The sequence below is a fragment of the Neoarius graeffei genome, chromosome 22 (genome assembly GCF_027579695.1).
Source record: "Neoarius graeffei isolate fNeoGra1 chromosome 22, fNeoGra1.pri, whole genome shotgun sequence".
Classification (NCBI taxonomy): Eukaryota; Metazoa; Chordata; class Actinopteri; order Siluriformes; family Ariidae; genus Neoarius; species Neoarius graeffei.
The window spans coordinates 25,332,600-25,349,186 of NC_083590.1; the positions used below are offsets into that span (position 1 = coordinate 25,332,600).

General features: G+C 41.7%; 2 protein-coding genes across 2 annotated transcripts in view; both read left to right on the forward strand.

The window, feature by feature from the left end:
- The first annotated feature begins 440 nt into the window (after positions 1-440).
- mrpl36 (mitochondrial ribosomal protein L36) lies at positions 441-791 on the forward strand. The gene has a single exon (XM_060903935.1). It carries the CDS (start codon positions 441-443, stop codon positions 789-791), a length of 351 nt encoding a protein of 116 aa, XP_060759918.1.
- Positions 792-12,019: 11,228 nt separating this feature from the next.
- Positions 12,020-16,587, forward strand: part of lpcat1 (lysophosphatidylcholine acyltransferase 1) — a 53,231-nt gene continuing 48,663 nt past the window's right edge. The window contains exon 1 of the mRNA XM_060904045.1: positions 12,020-12,139. Coding sequence (XP_060760028.1) covers positions 12,020-12,139 — 120 coding nt within the window. The remainder of the gene's footprint in view (positions 12,140-16,587) is intronic.

The following is a 16,587-nucleotide window of genomic DNA, read 5'->3' on the forward strand; positions in this document are numbered from 1 at the left end:
AGCTTGGAGAACATTCGGCATATGTATTGCGTGATTGGTGGCAATGCTACCAGTTTTTCATCGTCAAGTATTCGCAAAAACCCATTGCAAGCTGTAGTGAGACCGTAGCCTAATCTAAAGATGAATAATAAACTGATTGCTGTTATTTAACAAAGAAAAACATCGATATGATGACGTTTTCTGTCAGATGTTCATTTAAGGAGTCTCCAGTGTCAGAGTTAAAGCTGTAACACTGAATTTTCCATCATGGGAAAGTCTCCAGGATAAAGAGGTTTCTTCGTAACATGCCAAGCTGGATCAAATGTAGTTATAAATTGATAAAAAAAATAAAATAAAAACTCCAAAATGTTCTTTGAGCAATGGAGAATTGTAATTGTTGGTAAATTGCTGTGAATAGACGTTTCATGAATGTTTTTTTTCTGCGTGCAGGTGGTGGCGCCATGGCACCTCTGTTCCTCCCGTCTTTCCTCGGCTCCCTGACTCGGCAGCTGTCTCAGGTTGCGCGGTGTGCGTCTGTCGCCTGTCTTCCTGCTGCTGGAGCACGTCGGTGCTTTTCCTCCATCAGTGCTGCTGTGGTTCAGGCGAGAGGAAGCTTTCAGGCTCAGCACAATCCATTCCACACACTGTTCCTTGGACAGAAGCAGCAGTGTGTCGCCCTGCAGCCTTCAATGGGCATGAAAACCAAAACATCTCTGAAGAAACGTTGTAAAGACTGCTTTTTTGTCCGTCGCCGTGGGCGACTTTATGTCTTTTGCAAGAGTCACCCGAGGCACAAACAGCGGCAAGGCTGAATCTGTTCTGATCATTGATTTTCCTGTAATAATAAAGTTAAGTGCTTCACTTGAATGATGAACTTGTCGGCCTTTTTTTCCTCTTTAGCTAGCCTTGGGGTTTGTATGATTTCGGTGCAGTGGTTCAGTCGCAGAGAGAGTGAAGGCTGCACTTTGATGTGTAATGAAACCAGCTACAAAGCACACAGAAAACACTTAAGCTCTTGAAAATGGTTTTCAAGTGAGACAGAATACAATCTGGTTACAGACAGAACTGAGCAGCTGAGTGTCCAACTTCTTGCTTAAGGACCCGACAGTGGCTTTGTGACAGAGCTGGGACTCGACATTCTGCTGAACTGCCACTACCCCAGACCAGAGGGGAACCGTCAGGGCCTTCTAGGCGTCCGGAGACGGCCCAAACATACCGGCATTTCAAGTGTTATATTTAATTTCCTTCATTCTTTAATTGCTTTCATTCTTTCATAATTTCATAATCTAATTTGGCCTCATTTTCTATCAAATTGGCTTCAGAAATGAAAGGGTTACTGTTCTGAAAACATGAAAGCTAGACGGCCATTCGATTTCATAAAACCGGTGAAATTTAGTTCCCTCTGAAATTTGGTCATTCTGATATTGGTCTGTCTCAGAAACTGGTCTCTCATTTGGGACATTATGGTCAAAAAATAAATTTTCTAATTTTACTTTTTTTTTTGCATTTACCTCACACTCAATGTTTCTTTTGTCATGTTTAATAAGAATAAAGAGAGTATCTTGCTTTATCTGGCCTCCACTGTGGAAAATTTTTTTTATTACAATTCAAAGGCTTTGTAAAATTGATTTCCATATAAAATAACTCCATCATGAAGAATTAAAGCCCCTCCTTCACAGACGAGTGAAAATATTGAATAAATTTCCTCTTTTTGATTGCTTGGGTTAAAAATGCCAAGTTATGATGGCTGAATTGATTATTCACTTAAATATGAATAATATGATACATTTTGGGGATTTGATATGGCGAAATAGGACACAATGGAAAAATCAAGAACACACCGGAAAGATGAGAATAACGGCGGTGGTAAAAGAACAGTGCCTGTACCGGCTGAAGGTCGCGCGGGTCTCTGCTGCGGCGCACGAGCAATGGGACATCACTACCGCACCGGACGGAGCGCAAGGCAGGGACGGGGCAAAATGACTGGCCGTAGATTCTATCCAAAAGTTCGATCTAAATTGACCATGGTTGCAAAATATTGGCCAAAAATACGCAAACACTACGAAATATGAAAGTAAGATGAAAAAGAAACATTCTATTGCCTTATACTGCAAGACTAAAACAAAATAAAACTGTCAAAACTCACCTTTTCAGTGATAACGTCCGAACAGATCACCCGCGTAACAGAAAGACCGCAAACGGAAGCACGATCAACTTCTAACTGTTGGAGTGGAAAATTCCATTCCACACATGCAAATTGTTAATGTTTGTCCTTCCCCGCACACAAATAACACGCTACGGTAAAAAAATAGACCACAACTCATTTTATAGCTCAGAAATTCATACAAGACCAGCTACCATCGTAACATATTCTGTAAGAAACATATTCTATACCGAACTTTCAGCTTTCGTTTAAAAAACAAAATCACAGATCTCATCTCATCTCATTATCTCTAGCCGCTTTATCCTTCTACAGGGTCGCAGGCAAGCTGGAGCCTATCCCAGCTGACTATGGGCGAAAGGCGGGGTACACCCTGGACAAGTCACCAGGTCATCACAGGACTGACACATAGACACAGACAACCATTCACACTCACATTCACACCTACGCTCAATTTAGAGTCACCAGTTAACCTAACCTGCATGTCTTTGGACTGTGGGGGAAACCGGAGCACCCGGAGGAAACCCACGCGGACACGGGGAGAACATGCAAACTCCACACAGAAAGGCCCTCGCCGGCCCCGGGGCTCGAACCCAGAATCTTCTTGCTGTGAGGCGACAGCGCTAACCACTACACCACCGTGCCACCCAAAATCACAGATTTATAACTACATTTTTATATGGCGTAGTGATTTTAAGTTACTACTTTTGGTGAGGTCGTGACCTTGACCCTGAGGCTTTCCGTTTAGATCAAAACACACGATCGTATTGGTTTTGGGTCTGCGGAAAATGGAGTTAAAACGGCGATGAAATATTTTGCATGATGTTTTATTACGGTTATGATTATTCTGTGAGCGCACCAATCCTTAGGTGTATAAAGTTACAACTTAAAATACAATTAGTGATAACTGTAGACTTTTCAGTGGACTACAACCTTTTTAAGGGAATGCGATGTCGTCAACCATTTATCATGTCCCAGATCAAGCCGCCATTTTTCCACAAATTTGCAGAATTTTTGCCAAATTCTGAATAGAGTATTCACATCAAAGATTTAGTTTTATCTGTTTTATTTCTTTCATCATTTTATTTCAAATTAAAACCAACATCACCATTCAAAACCATACAGTTTATTGACTGTGAGTATATTTAGTGGGGGACCCCCACAGTACCCAGTTTTTGAGACAGACCCATATACATTTATTTCTGTAATATCTCACAAAAACCAGGCCATTCTGTGGCTGGGAAGTTATTTAATTTGAGAGGATTTCTGAGCAAATAATGTGCATGAAATCACTCACTTTGCGCAGTCAAGCAGACAGAGGAAGTCTGTATGTGTGTGTGTGTGCATGCGCAGGTTTACCTTTGACCGTGCACTGACGGTTCCATCATTCTGTCGCTAAATGAACAGCTGATCACACCGAGGCGCTCGCTGACCGCCGATATTTATTAGTTTGGTCCTGCGTTTCCTTTCCTTCGTATATAACATAACATCTTTTCTTTTCGCTTTCCGTTACTGTAGTCGGTCTTTCACGTTTCATTCGCACACTCACATCCTCCATTTTTCTCTCCTGTTTCAAATTTGTATCCCACAATGCCTTGCGCGAATGGGATAAGCCCAGGATGTCATGCATGACGTAGTATCTTGAATTGCATCAAGGTGAAGCAGGAAAAAATAGTAGAGAATTTAGGGCAACATGGCTCTAATTGTTGTCTTAAAAAAAACTAATAAAATTGGAAGTCTGCAATTTGAACTCAGTAGCTTTCAGTCCACTAAACAAAAATAATTGGGTGTCGGGGAAAATTCTTTTTATGACCTACACTTGAAAAATCTGAAAGGCAGTCTACCTTTAAAATTGAGTTATCCAATGAGAATTGTTTCTGGGCTGAGAAGAGTTTAGAGCTGGATCATTCATTGGTTAGGACTTCATTGCAGGGACAGAAGGCCATGGCAGTGTATGTTTATGTAGGAAGTGACAGATGAATTAACCAATCAGATTTTGATTTATAGTGGGAGGGACCAAAATTATATCGTCCTCAGCCTTCTCAAAAGCCAACGCGAGCTTAACTGTGAGTTGGCGCCATCAGTGCAGCAGTGAAGTCACCTTCCAGCCGGTATAGCGTTCATCAGTAGTGTTAGCAAATGCTAATAAAGCAGTTAAGCCAGTGCTATCGAGAGCAAGTAGCACAGGCTAATGACCAAGAAACTAAGATTTCTGTCTCCAGACTCTTCTTCCACACTGCACGCTCGCAACAGTATTTTTCACTCAGACTTAGGTTTTAAGTAATTTCTCTATGTAATTTACTTGGTTACTTTTAAAATCTACATCGACAGGTACACACAACAGTGCTACCTGGTAGCCTGCTGCTAATCCTTTGCAAAATCCTTTGTCTTGTTGCTTTTTTGGTGTGTCTGAAGTTGATGTCAAAACCACCAAGTTACAGATTTTCTCAATCGATGTAATACATTTCTCACAGGAACAATGTATGTGGTCACAACACACTCACATTTCTCTTTGTCTTTTCACAAAGTACAACTTAGTGCATTTTGATGTGGCGCTGTTTTAAGAAATGCATTAAAGTGCATATCCTTGACCAATTTTTTTTTTTTAATATGAAAGTATGTCCCTTTACACACTTATCCAGAAGGGTAATTTTGCACAAGGCCATCTGTCTACAGCAGAAAAAAATAAAATAACAAAACGCGTCTGGAAAAATCCCAAAAGAGTCTGGAGCCAGATTTGTGACGTCACCCGCGGAAGCGCCAGCAGGCTGCGAGAGCTTTGCACGGTTTCAGTGCACAGCCTGTGTAGACCAAGCGCTCCCATTTCTCTCTCATTGTCCGGTCTTTTGGAAAATGATGAGTACTAATCCCATCAAGATTGGTGTTGCTACACCCTCCTACGATACATCTGTTAACCATTTTAATAATTACGTGATAACGTTGAAGAAATTTACAGAAAACCACCAGGTTGTTTTCTCATAAACAAACCAGCGCTGACGTAGGATTCAGAGGGAGGCGTCCCGCACATGACGTCACGAAAATCAATGTTTCCCGGGAAATCCAAATGCCAAGTTTTTTCAGAGGCGGACCAATTCGCCTGAAATGGCTTGATTTCAACTGAATATTTCTGGTATTGTGCAAGGTAAAAAAAATTGCACAAAATGCAAAATGTGACAGATATTTGACCAAAGTTTAATATAAAATAGGAGAATTACATTGATCTTGCTCCTGAATTTACCCAAGATGTGCCCTTTAACTGTTTGGAGAAATGCTTTCACAGTCATGAGAGTGGCATTTCTGCTGTGGGTCAAATCGACTGAGGAAAAACTAATTATGAAGTATACATTTAGTTATAACTGACAAGTTAATTTATAATTACTGACCAAACACACAATGATTCTCTGACATTAGCATTTAGCTCTACTTTGGTTGGTGTTTTGGAAACAGTTTAATAATGTTCTGAGGATATTCTCTTTTCCGGGTGCTCCGGTTTCCCCCACAGTCCAAAGACATGCAGGTTAGGTTAACTGGTGACTCTAAATTGACCGTAGGTGTGAATGTGAGTGTGAATGGTTGTCTGTGTCTGTGTGTCAGCCCTGTGATGACCTGGCGACTTGTCCAGGGTGTACCCCGCCTTTCACCCGTAGTCAGCTGGGATAGGCTCCAGCTTGCCTGCGACCCTGTAGAAGGATAAAGCGGCTACAGATAATGAGATGAGATGAGATGAGATATTCTCTTTTGCTAAACAAAGTCAGTGCTGTTCTTGAAACATTCTGGGAATTTATAGTTCCCGTAAATAACTGATGAAGGATGACATGGCGGTGCAGTGGTTAGCAATGTTGCCTCACAGTAAGAAGGGTCTGGGTTTGAACCTGCTGGTTGACTGAGACCTTTCTGTCTTGAGTTTGCATGCTCTCCCTGCCTGAGTGGGTTTCCTCTGGGTGATCCGGTTTCCTCCCACAGCCCAAAGACATGCGGATTAGGTCAACAGGATACTCTAAATTGCCTGTGAGTGTGAATGATTATTTGTCTCTCTGTGCTAGCCCTGTAACCTGCCCAGGATGAACCCCGCCTCTCACCCAGAGTCAGCTAGAACTGGCTTATACTGTTTATTAAATAATTTCACTGATCAAAAAAGGAATCTGGAACTAGACTACAGATAAAACATTAACATTTTATTTCCATAGTAGTATTTGTGCCTAACTATCAGTACATGAATGAAATGTCGATGCAGACCTTTTAGCTTTTCAAATTGAAAGGTTATTTTCCCTGTTACATTACAAGCATTTAGTGGACACTTATCTGGAGTAACTTATCCAGATCTTGAGGTCTTGTTCACGAGTGAGGGTTGGGGGGAGCAGGAGTTGGACAGACAGATCGGGGCAGCATCAGCAGTGTTGCGGACGCTTAACCGGTCTGTTGTGGTGAAGAGAGAGCTGAGCTAAAAGGCAAAGCTTTCAATTTACTGGTCCATCTACATTCCCACCCTCACCTATGGTCACGAGTTATGGGTAGTGACTGAAAGAATGAGATCGCGGATACAATCGGTCAAACTGAGTTTTCTCCGCAGGGTGACTGGGCTCTCCCTTAGAGACAGAGTGAGAAGCTCAGTCATTCGGGAGAGGCTCAGAGTAGAACCGCTGCTCCACATCAAAAGTAGTCAGTTGAGGTGGTTCGGGCACCTTGTTAGGATGCCCCCTGGACGCCTCCCAGGGGAGGTTCTCTGGGCATGCCCACCGGGAGGAGATCCCGGGGCAGACCCAGGACACGCTGGAGAGATTACATCTCTTGGCTGGCCTGGGAATGCCTCGGTATTCCCCCGGAAGAGCTGGTGGAGGTGGCCGGGGAGAGGGAGGTCTGGGCAGCTCTGCTTAGGCTGCTACCCCCGCGACCTGGACCAGCGGTAGAAAATGGATGGATGGATTATTCCGAGTGACGTAAAACATACCCAGATCAGCTGGAGGTTAGGAGCCTTACTCAAGGGCACTTCAGCCATTCCTGCTGGTCCAGGGACTCAAACCAGCAACCGTATGGTTCCAAAGCTGCTTCTCTAACCTTTAGGCCATGGCTTTCCCTGTTGGTTTAGCAATGTTTGTGAATAACAGCAACAACTTTGCATTGTACATCTTGGCTGTTTTCGTCGATACTGATTTAATAGTAATTTAGAATTTGTTTAAAACATTACAGTCAGGGGGCGGCACGGTGGTGTAGTGGTTAGCGCTGTCGCCTCGCAGCAAGAAGGTCCTGGGTTCGAGCCCCGGGGCCGGCGAGGGCCTTTCTGTGTGGAGTTTGCATGTTCTCCCCGTGTCCGCGTGGGTTTCCTCCGGGTGGTCCGGTTTCCCCCACAGTCCAAAGACATGCAGGTTAGGTTAACTGGTGGCTCTAAATTGACCGTAGGTGTGAATGAGAGTGTGAATGGTTGTCTGTGTCTATGTGTCAGCCCTGTGATGACCTGGCGACTTGTCCAGGGTGTACCCCGCCTTTTGCCCGTAGTCAGCTGGGATAGGCTCCAGCTTGCCTGCGACCCTGTAGAAGGATAAAGTGGCTTGAGATAATGAGATGAGATGAGATTACAGTCAGGGACCAAACAGCAAGGCAAGAGGACACAGGAGTTTTTAGCTTAAAAGGCAGGGTTTTATTTTCCTAAAAACATTACAAAAGTTTCCAAAAACCAACATTAATAATAACTAGGCCTATAAAGGAGATCAACTACCTTTAACTTGACTTGAGCCACAGACATCTGGCATGACATTAACTGAACACAATGAAACAAAAGGGAACATATATCATGGCTTGGCCAAACCAAATAACACAGAAGGGGTAAACAAAAATAAACAGACTACAAACAGATACAAAGCAAAATTAATTAAAGCCAAAATCCCCCTCAGGCACATGGTGAAATGTGGTACAGCCGAATGAGCAGGCTCCAAGTCTCCTCAACCCTCAGCCACACCTTTTGCCCAACCAGGAAGGGACCGCCCTCAATGCTTAAGGTAACTCAAAGAAAACTCAGACAAAGAAACACATGATTCGTGATAAACAAACAGCTTTTGCAACCTTACAGTGTTAAAATGTGTGCACTCCATATCAAACAATGGAAGGTTAAAGCAAATAAACTGTAAATCAAGCAAACTGTTGTCAATTATTTGAGTACAATCATATAGGTGACTGTAAATGATAAACTGGGCAGTGAACTAATAAGGTGCAAAGGTAGACTGTTGGATGACCTTACCCTGCGTGGCCGTGGCAATCACATCTACACAATATAAATTACGAATAATCGCATTCAGTCTTGGTGAAGTGTGAGTTTATTGTTAAGTTCTGTATGGTGAACTTTAGCACAGATATAGTTAGCACTGTTCCATAGGCTATAAAGGATATAGATTTTAGTTAGAAAGTTAGTAGCTGTAGTCATTTATTATTGAGTAAGTTATGAATGAATCAATCTGAAGTATTTAGTGTAAAAGAGTGGAACTGTAAATTATGGAAGCCCATTTCTGCCACCATAATAACAAGAAGATATGAGCTAATATCTCATAATGCAATAATTTTCTCATAATTTTGACTTACTAGCTCATCATAAGGAAATATGAGACTGTTTCTCATAATTATGACTTACTGTAAGCCATAATCGAGATATTAAGTTTTGATAGTAATGATAAGTCAATTTTGATAATTTCTTCATTATGAAATGCCATTATTATGATGCAATAAGTAATAATTAGGAGATACATTCTCGTTATTGTGGCATACTATATGAATTTTTTTTTTTGTCCAAGTGGAGGAAACGAGCTTCCAGGCTTCTGTTCATTCTGTGAAATAAAGATATAAATAAAGAGTTAAAAAAATTAACATTGATAATTTATGCTCAGTTTGTGAAAATTATATTGAAACTACAGACCATATATTTTTCTCATGTGGTGTCCTACTTACATTTTGGATTGACCTTCACAAATGGATGAAACAAAAGTCTCACCATTTCCAGATTCTATTTTGAGAGACGATATAACATTTGGTATGATCTTGTAAAATAAAAATGTTGAACTCTCTGTAAAGTAATGCAATTCAATTGAATTACTTAATTCAAAACACTTTATTTGTCCCCTGGGGCAATTTAAACGGCACGCAGAGAAGTACAGTTAAACACATAAATAAAAAACAAAACAAACATGAAACATAAAAATGATCACAGTGTGCAAGGTGGCAGTATTTCTAATAATAATAATGTAATTCTATGTCTGGCTAAGTTTTTTATACACAAGAATTGGATCCTAAAATCATCCCCCAAATTCGTTTATTTCTTGAATTAATTTAAAGTGTACTTAAAGATAGACTGCCTGTCAGATTTTTCAGGTTTAGGTCATAAAAAGATTTTTCCAGGCACCTAATTATTGTTGTTTAGTGGACCGAAAGCTACTGAATTCAAATCACAGACTTCCAATTTTTTATTATTTTTTTAAATAGAACAATTAATGAATTGAGGGCCACGTGGCCCTAAATTCTCTGCTATTTTTTTCCTGCTTCACCATGACCCAATTCAAGATACTACTGTATGTCATAGTGGGCTTTCCCCATTTGCGCAAGGCATTGTGGGAAACAAATTTGAAACAGGAGAGAAAAATGGAGGACGTGAGTGTGTGAATGAAACGAGAAAGACCGACTACAGTAACGGAAAGTGAGAAGAAAAGACGTTATGTTATATACAAAGGAAAGGAAACGCAAAGACCAAACTAATAAATATCGGCGGTCAGTGAGCACCTCGGTGTGATCAGCTGTTCGTTTAGCAACACAATTATGGAACCGTCAGTGCACGGTCAAAGGTAAACCCGCGCATGCGCATACACACGGACTTCCTCTGTCTGCTTGACTGCGTGAAGTGAGTGATTTCATGCACATTATTTGCTTTAATCCCCTCAAATCAAATAACTTCCCAGCCACAGAATGGCCTGATATTTTGAGATATTACAGAAATAAACATATCACAATAACCAATTTTCAGAGGGAACTAAATTTCACCGATTTTATGAAATCGAATGGCCGTCTCGCTTTAAGATCCTTAAAATTTGTAAAAGGAGTTAAAGCAGAAAGATTGTATGATATTTTAAAACATTTTCCCACTGAATTAGATAACTGAGATAAAACTGTTTTCCCTTGTATGCATGTTTTGTAATTTGTTTTTATTATTATTTTTCTTGCTTGTTTACTTGTTTGTCCTTTTTGTGGCTACTGCCTCATAGAGGCGAAGCGAGGCAGTAGCCACTATGTCATCGTGTTGTAAGAATGTAAGAATGAGTATAACAATAGCGCACTGCACATACACACAAGCATTACAATCACCAGAATGGCGAATCGTGATCTCGCGATACAAACAGTTGATCTTGCGTTATCAAAGGTACACAAGAACGAGTACGTCACCATGTTGCAAGAATGTAAGAATGAGTGTAACAATAGCGAAACTTCGTAACCAATCAGCACTTATCCTGATCAAGTTCGATTACCCGTTCCACTTCTTGATAAACTTCGGAACCAATCAGAACCAGAGACGAAGTAAGAGAAACCTCGTTATAACTTCGTAGTATCGGAAGATAATCAGTGGATAAAAAGACAAATGAAATTCACCTCATGGTTCACCAAGGCTACTGATTCGATATCAAGCAAGTTGTGTTTATTTTAAGAAAATGCACCTTTTGATTATCACAGCTTTTGTTTGGTCCTTCTGAAAGGTCAAATTAAAGGTTTTGTAAGTGTTTTTTTGAGCTTTTTGGAAGATATTTACACCAAGAATTCCAGCCATTCAACAAAAACTTAAGAAAGCAGCGAAGACAACATTGGAATCTTTTGAGCAACCTGCTCAGTTTGCAATGACAAAAGTCCCATGTGGGAATAAATCAGCTCCTTCATGAAAACTAAGAGTAAAAGTTAAAAGTATAATTGGTTAAACTTCTGCTATTCGCTTTAATTTTAATTAATTTTTTTTTATTTTAGCGTCTTTACACTACACTTGTGAAACAAAATGTGCTCATTAGTACTAAATAATGCTTAAGACAATTCATGAACAAGTGCTTTCTACTATTTTGAAAATATAGTTTACAACACGGTGGCACAGTGGTTAGCGCTGTCGCCTCACAGCAAGAAGGTCCGGGTTCGAGCCCTGTGGCCGGCGAGGGCCTTTCTGTGCGGAGTTTGCATGTTCTCCCCGTGTCCGCGTGGGTTTCCTCCGGGTGCTCCGGTTTCCCCCACAGTCCAAAGACATGCAGGTTAGGTTAACTGGTGACTCTAAATTGACCGTAGGTGTGAATGTGAGTGTGAATGGTTGTCTGTGTCTATGTGTCAGCCCTGTGATGACCTGGCGACTTGTCCAGGGTGTACCCTGCCTTTCGCCCGTAGTCAGCTGCGATAGGCTCCAGCTTGCCTGCGACCCTGTAGAACAGGATAAAGCGGCTAGATGAGATGAGATATTTCTTCATAATGTTGATGACTTTAGTATTAATCTACAATTCAGAAAATTTTAAAATAATGAAAAACCACTCAATTAGAGGGCGTTTCCAAACTTTTGACTGGTACTGTATATACAGTATATAAAATTTCCAATACTTCGTTGAATCCATGCCAAACAAATGGTGACACAGGATGGGGGGGAAGGAGGCTCATTGCGCATGCGTCAGACAAGTGACTCCCTATTGGACAGAGCGCATGCGCTGTGTTGACTATTGAAGTCGCCGGTGATGGGCGGGGCTTTGACTGACTATTATTATCATCATCATTATTATTATTATAGAGAGTCAGGTACAGATGATAGTCGGGTGGACTGATTAAACCCCTTTAACTCGGAAGAAACTGTGGATAAAGATTTTTTAAAATTTATTTTGTAAAGTGAGAATGAAGTTTGCAAAGAGAAAGCGGACAGCAGCTGGATCTGGAGCAGGTTTCCGAGTTTCAGCGCCTTTCACGAACCCTTTCACACACGACCTGAGGCTCACTACTGGGCAGAAAGTCAAGGTGAGCACATCACTGCTCTTACCGTCCAGAACCAGCACTAAAAGTCTATAACCTGTCATTAAACTCTTCTTTCCTGCCTGTGCTGTTTATAATAATTCAGATTTAATCCATAAAGCTGGTTTACAAACAGCATGAACATCTCTCATCACCTGTATAAACAAAGTGCTTGTTTATCTGTAGGGCTGAATACTTTTAAATGTGTCGACATTTAAGTCTGAGACCATTTATACAGTAATTAACAAGAATAAAAATACTGCCTAGTTTAGCTGTCAAATAAATTTTCTTTGCTTCCCCCTGTACATGTCTGTCTGGAGGCTCATTTCCACCCTAATAATGAGGTTTCTCACAATAATGACTTCATATCTCATAATAATGAGATTTTTTTTCATAATGATGACTTACTATCTCAAATATGAGTCATAATTTTGAGAAAATGTTCATTATTATGGAATATTAAGTCATTATGATGTCCCATCCATCATCTGTAAACGCTTATCCTGTGCAGGGTCGCAGGCGAGCTGGAGCCTATCCCAGCTGACTACGGGCGAAAGGCGGGGTACACCCTGGACAAGTCGCCAGGTCATCACAGGACTGCACATAGACACAGACAACCATTCACACTCACATTCGTACCTACGGTCAATTTAGAGTCACCAGTTAACCTAACCTGCATGTCTTTGGACCGGAGCACCCGGAGGAAACCCACGCGGACAACATGCAAACTCCGCACAGAAAGGCCCTCACCGGCCACGGGGCTCGAACCCGGACCTTCTTGCTGTGAGGTGACAGCGCTAACCACTACACCACCATGCCACCCCTACGGTCAATTTAGAGCCATCAATTAGCCTAACCTGCACGTTTTTGGACTGTAGGGGAAACCGGAGCACCCGGAGGAAACCCACGCGGACACAGGGAGAACATGCAAACTCCACACAGAAAGGCCCCCGTCAGCCACTGGGCTCGAACCCAGAACCTACTTGCTGTGAGGTGACAGTGCTAACCACTACACCACCGTGCTACCCTCATTATGATGCCATGATTATGAAATAGTATCTCAATTATGAGATGCAAAGTCATAATTATGACTTACTTTCTCATAATTATGACATACTGTGTGACTTGTTTTTTTCCCCCCAAGTGGCAGGAATGGGTACCGTGAACTGGCCTAGTGGTTAGCATGTTTGCCTCTCGATCGGGAGATCATGAGTTCTACTCACGATCAGGTCATACCAAAGACCATTATAAAAATGGTACCTACTGCTGTCTGGCAAGGCAGATATAAGTGGGGAGTCAAACTCTTGCAGTTACCAGAGGACTAGTCCCCCACTGTAACCCTAGCTTTATTGGTGAGAGGCCGAGGGCTACAGAAGTGGAGATTGGTGCCGCCCAATGCGCCTTAAGGGCCTGGTTAGTACTGGGATGGGAGACTGCCTGCGAAGACCAGAAATGGGAAGGACTTTGACTTTTTTTTGGCAGAAATGGACTTCTATATGCCTTCATTTGCATTGCATAGTGAAAAAAGTTTCCCTAGTTATCTAGTTATGCAAGTGAGTTGACTCTTCAAGCTGGCTCTCGTAGGTATGATGTTCGTCCTTCAGGATCGGAGATTATCATGACTTCAATTTGGTGGGTGGCGGTTGTGGATCCAGAGGTGACTGATGAGGTCAATCCAGGCTTTGAAGGTACACCCATATGTCAGGCATGCGTGGTTAGATGCTGTAGTGGGGGTGGCGATAGTTTGAGCTTTGCTGTAGCTCGTTTCTTCTGGACTTCACTGATGCATTTCATTTCTGCTGTATGTGCACCACTGGTGAGCTTTGCTCGCCATGCTGGATGATCTTGAGCAAGTGACTCCCAGGAGTTGAGATTGATTTCTAGGGTTTTGAGAGACACTTTGAGATTGTCCTTGAAGCGTTTCTTCTGCTCCCCAGATGAGTGCTTGCCTTGGCACAGCTCTCCATATAACAACTGTTTGGGCAGTGTGGCATCCTGACAACACGGCCGGTCCATCTGGCTGGGGCTTTCTGCAGAAGAGTGTTAATGTGTTCCACGTGGTGAGCAATAATACTGGGATATTTTGCATTCAAACAATGTTCAAGCAGTATTAAGGGGTTCATTGTATGACACAGAAGCATTCTGCACACCATCACACCCACCACCACCACTATACAGTGCCTTGAAAAAGTATTCATACCCCTTGAACTTTTTCACATTTTTCCACCTTACAACCATGAACTTAAAAGTTTTTTATTGAGATTTTATGTGATAGACCAACACAGAGTAGCACATAATTGTGAAGTGAAAGGAAAATGATAAATGGTCTTCAAAATTTTAAACATTGAACAAGGTAGCAATGCTGTCTGCTATACAAGATGCAAATACAGTGAGATATTGTTTGGAACAAGCCAGCAGATGCTCAGTTAAATATACTAAAATATAAAAGTATTTAAAAAAAAAAAGTAATATACGGTACATGAATATACAGAACTGGATACCAGAACCTCCCTGAGTTTTCAATGGGTTTCAATTGTTTTGTTTGGAAGATCAAATTGTTCTTATGAAGAATAACTTGGTTAATTATAAACGAGTCTGGTTTCTCATGGTACAGCCGTGTGAGCTACTGCATCGCTGACGCTCTGGTTGATTTTGCATTGGGTTTAAAAGAAAAACCTCATGTCCGATCATCCGAGATGATTAAAGTCTGTGCAAGGACGAGTAAAACTTTAATCAGGGGTCATCAAACTACGGCCCGCGGGCCGACTCCGGCCCGCCACCCCCCTTTGACCAGCCCCCCAGCCCCTCTGCCCCCCATCACTTGAACCGGCCCTATGAGGCAATCCCCAAAAGTGGTCATGGCCTTTTTTTTTAAATTGCTTTTTGGCAAATAATAACATGTCTGCATCTTGTATTTTGTTGATTTTATCAATTAAAATTGATATTTAGTTATAAAATGAACTATTCATATTTTCCGAATTTTCGTCATATGCTCGCGATCAAGCAGTGACAGGCAGCGCACGCGCAGAGAACTGTCAGTGTTCAGGACAGTAAAATGGCTAGCGGTCAGCGAAAAGCTGACAGAGAGTGCGGAGTTTTTAAAGAACAGTGGACCACCGATTATTTTTTCGTTCGGTGTAAGGACCGTGCAGTTTGTCTTGTATGTAAAGAAAGTGTGTCGGTTTTCAAAGAATATAATCTGCGTCGTCACTACGAAACTCGCCACAAAGAGTATGCTAGTTTGCGAGGGCAAACAAGAGAAGACAGGATTCGGAGGATGAAATGCGGACTGGCTGCACAACAGAATGTATTCCTTCGCCAAACCCAGATCAACCAGGCTGCTGTCCGAGCTAGCTATAAGGTAGCTCACCTACTAGCTACCCATGGAAAGCCGTTTACTGATGGGGACTTTGTTAAAGTATGCATGCTTGCTGTGGCCGAGGAGGTGTGTCCCGACAAGAAGGATGCGCTCAACGTGGTGAGTCTCTCCGCACCTGCTATGACCAGGCGAACTGAAGATTTGGGAGACAACGTGTATGACCAGCTGAATGAGAGAGCGTCAGAATTCGAGTTTTTTGCTTTGGCCATGGATGAGAGCAATGACGTGCAGGACACGATCACAGCAGTTGTGATCTATTGATCTATTGCTCATATTATTATAATTTCACTGTTTTTTTAAATGTATTTATTTTATAGGCCTATTTATTTGATCTTTATTAAGTGCTGCACATAATTATTATTAATAATATCAACAGGCCTACCTACAATTTATAATTTTCCACTCACCTTTGCCAGTGTCAATCACCTCAACTAGGCAGATGTTTCTTACCTTGACAGCTTTGATGTTATTTTTATTAGAAAATAAATAAATGGAATATCTGTGGTATTTCAAATTAAAACAAAGTGTGAAGACTCGATTACTACTTTTGCAAACCACTAGTAAAGATAAACAAATATGTGCCAGGAATCAAGTGTTGATCTAGTAGTGTGGATATAGTAGTGGGGATATACGGTAGTAGTGGGGATGCCTGTGCCAGGCTAGTAATCTCTACTACACAATGAGGCCTGCTGGTGGTCATATTTGTCTGGGTCATACAATTCTATGTTATATAACTGACCCAACCCCGGCCCCCCATCACAGTCAGGAACGACAATGTGGCCCCCAGAGAAAAAAGTTTGGTGACCCCTGCTTTAATGGTAATTGTCCAATCGGACGACAAAACTTAGTGCTGGCAACCTAAGCAACACAGGCGCTAAGAGAGCAGGGAAGCAGTCTAAAATAGCTCGTCTCGTTTCATGGGAAATGCATTTAAAAGTTTTATTCATCAACACGACAATATATAAAATTACAACAAATATTTTGAGGAAATCATTCAAATTTCCTTGTTTTTGGTTATAATTCATTGAAGTATGCGTGTGTTCGAGTGTACTGGAAAAGGTTTGCTCAGAGGGGT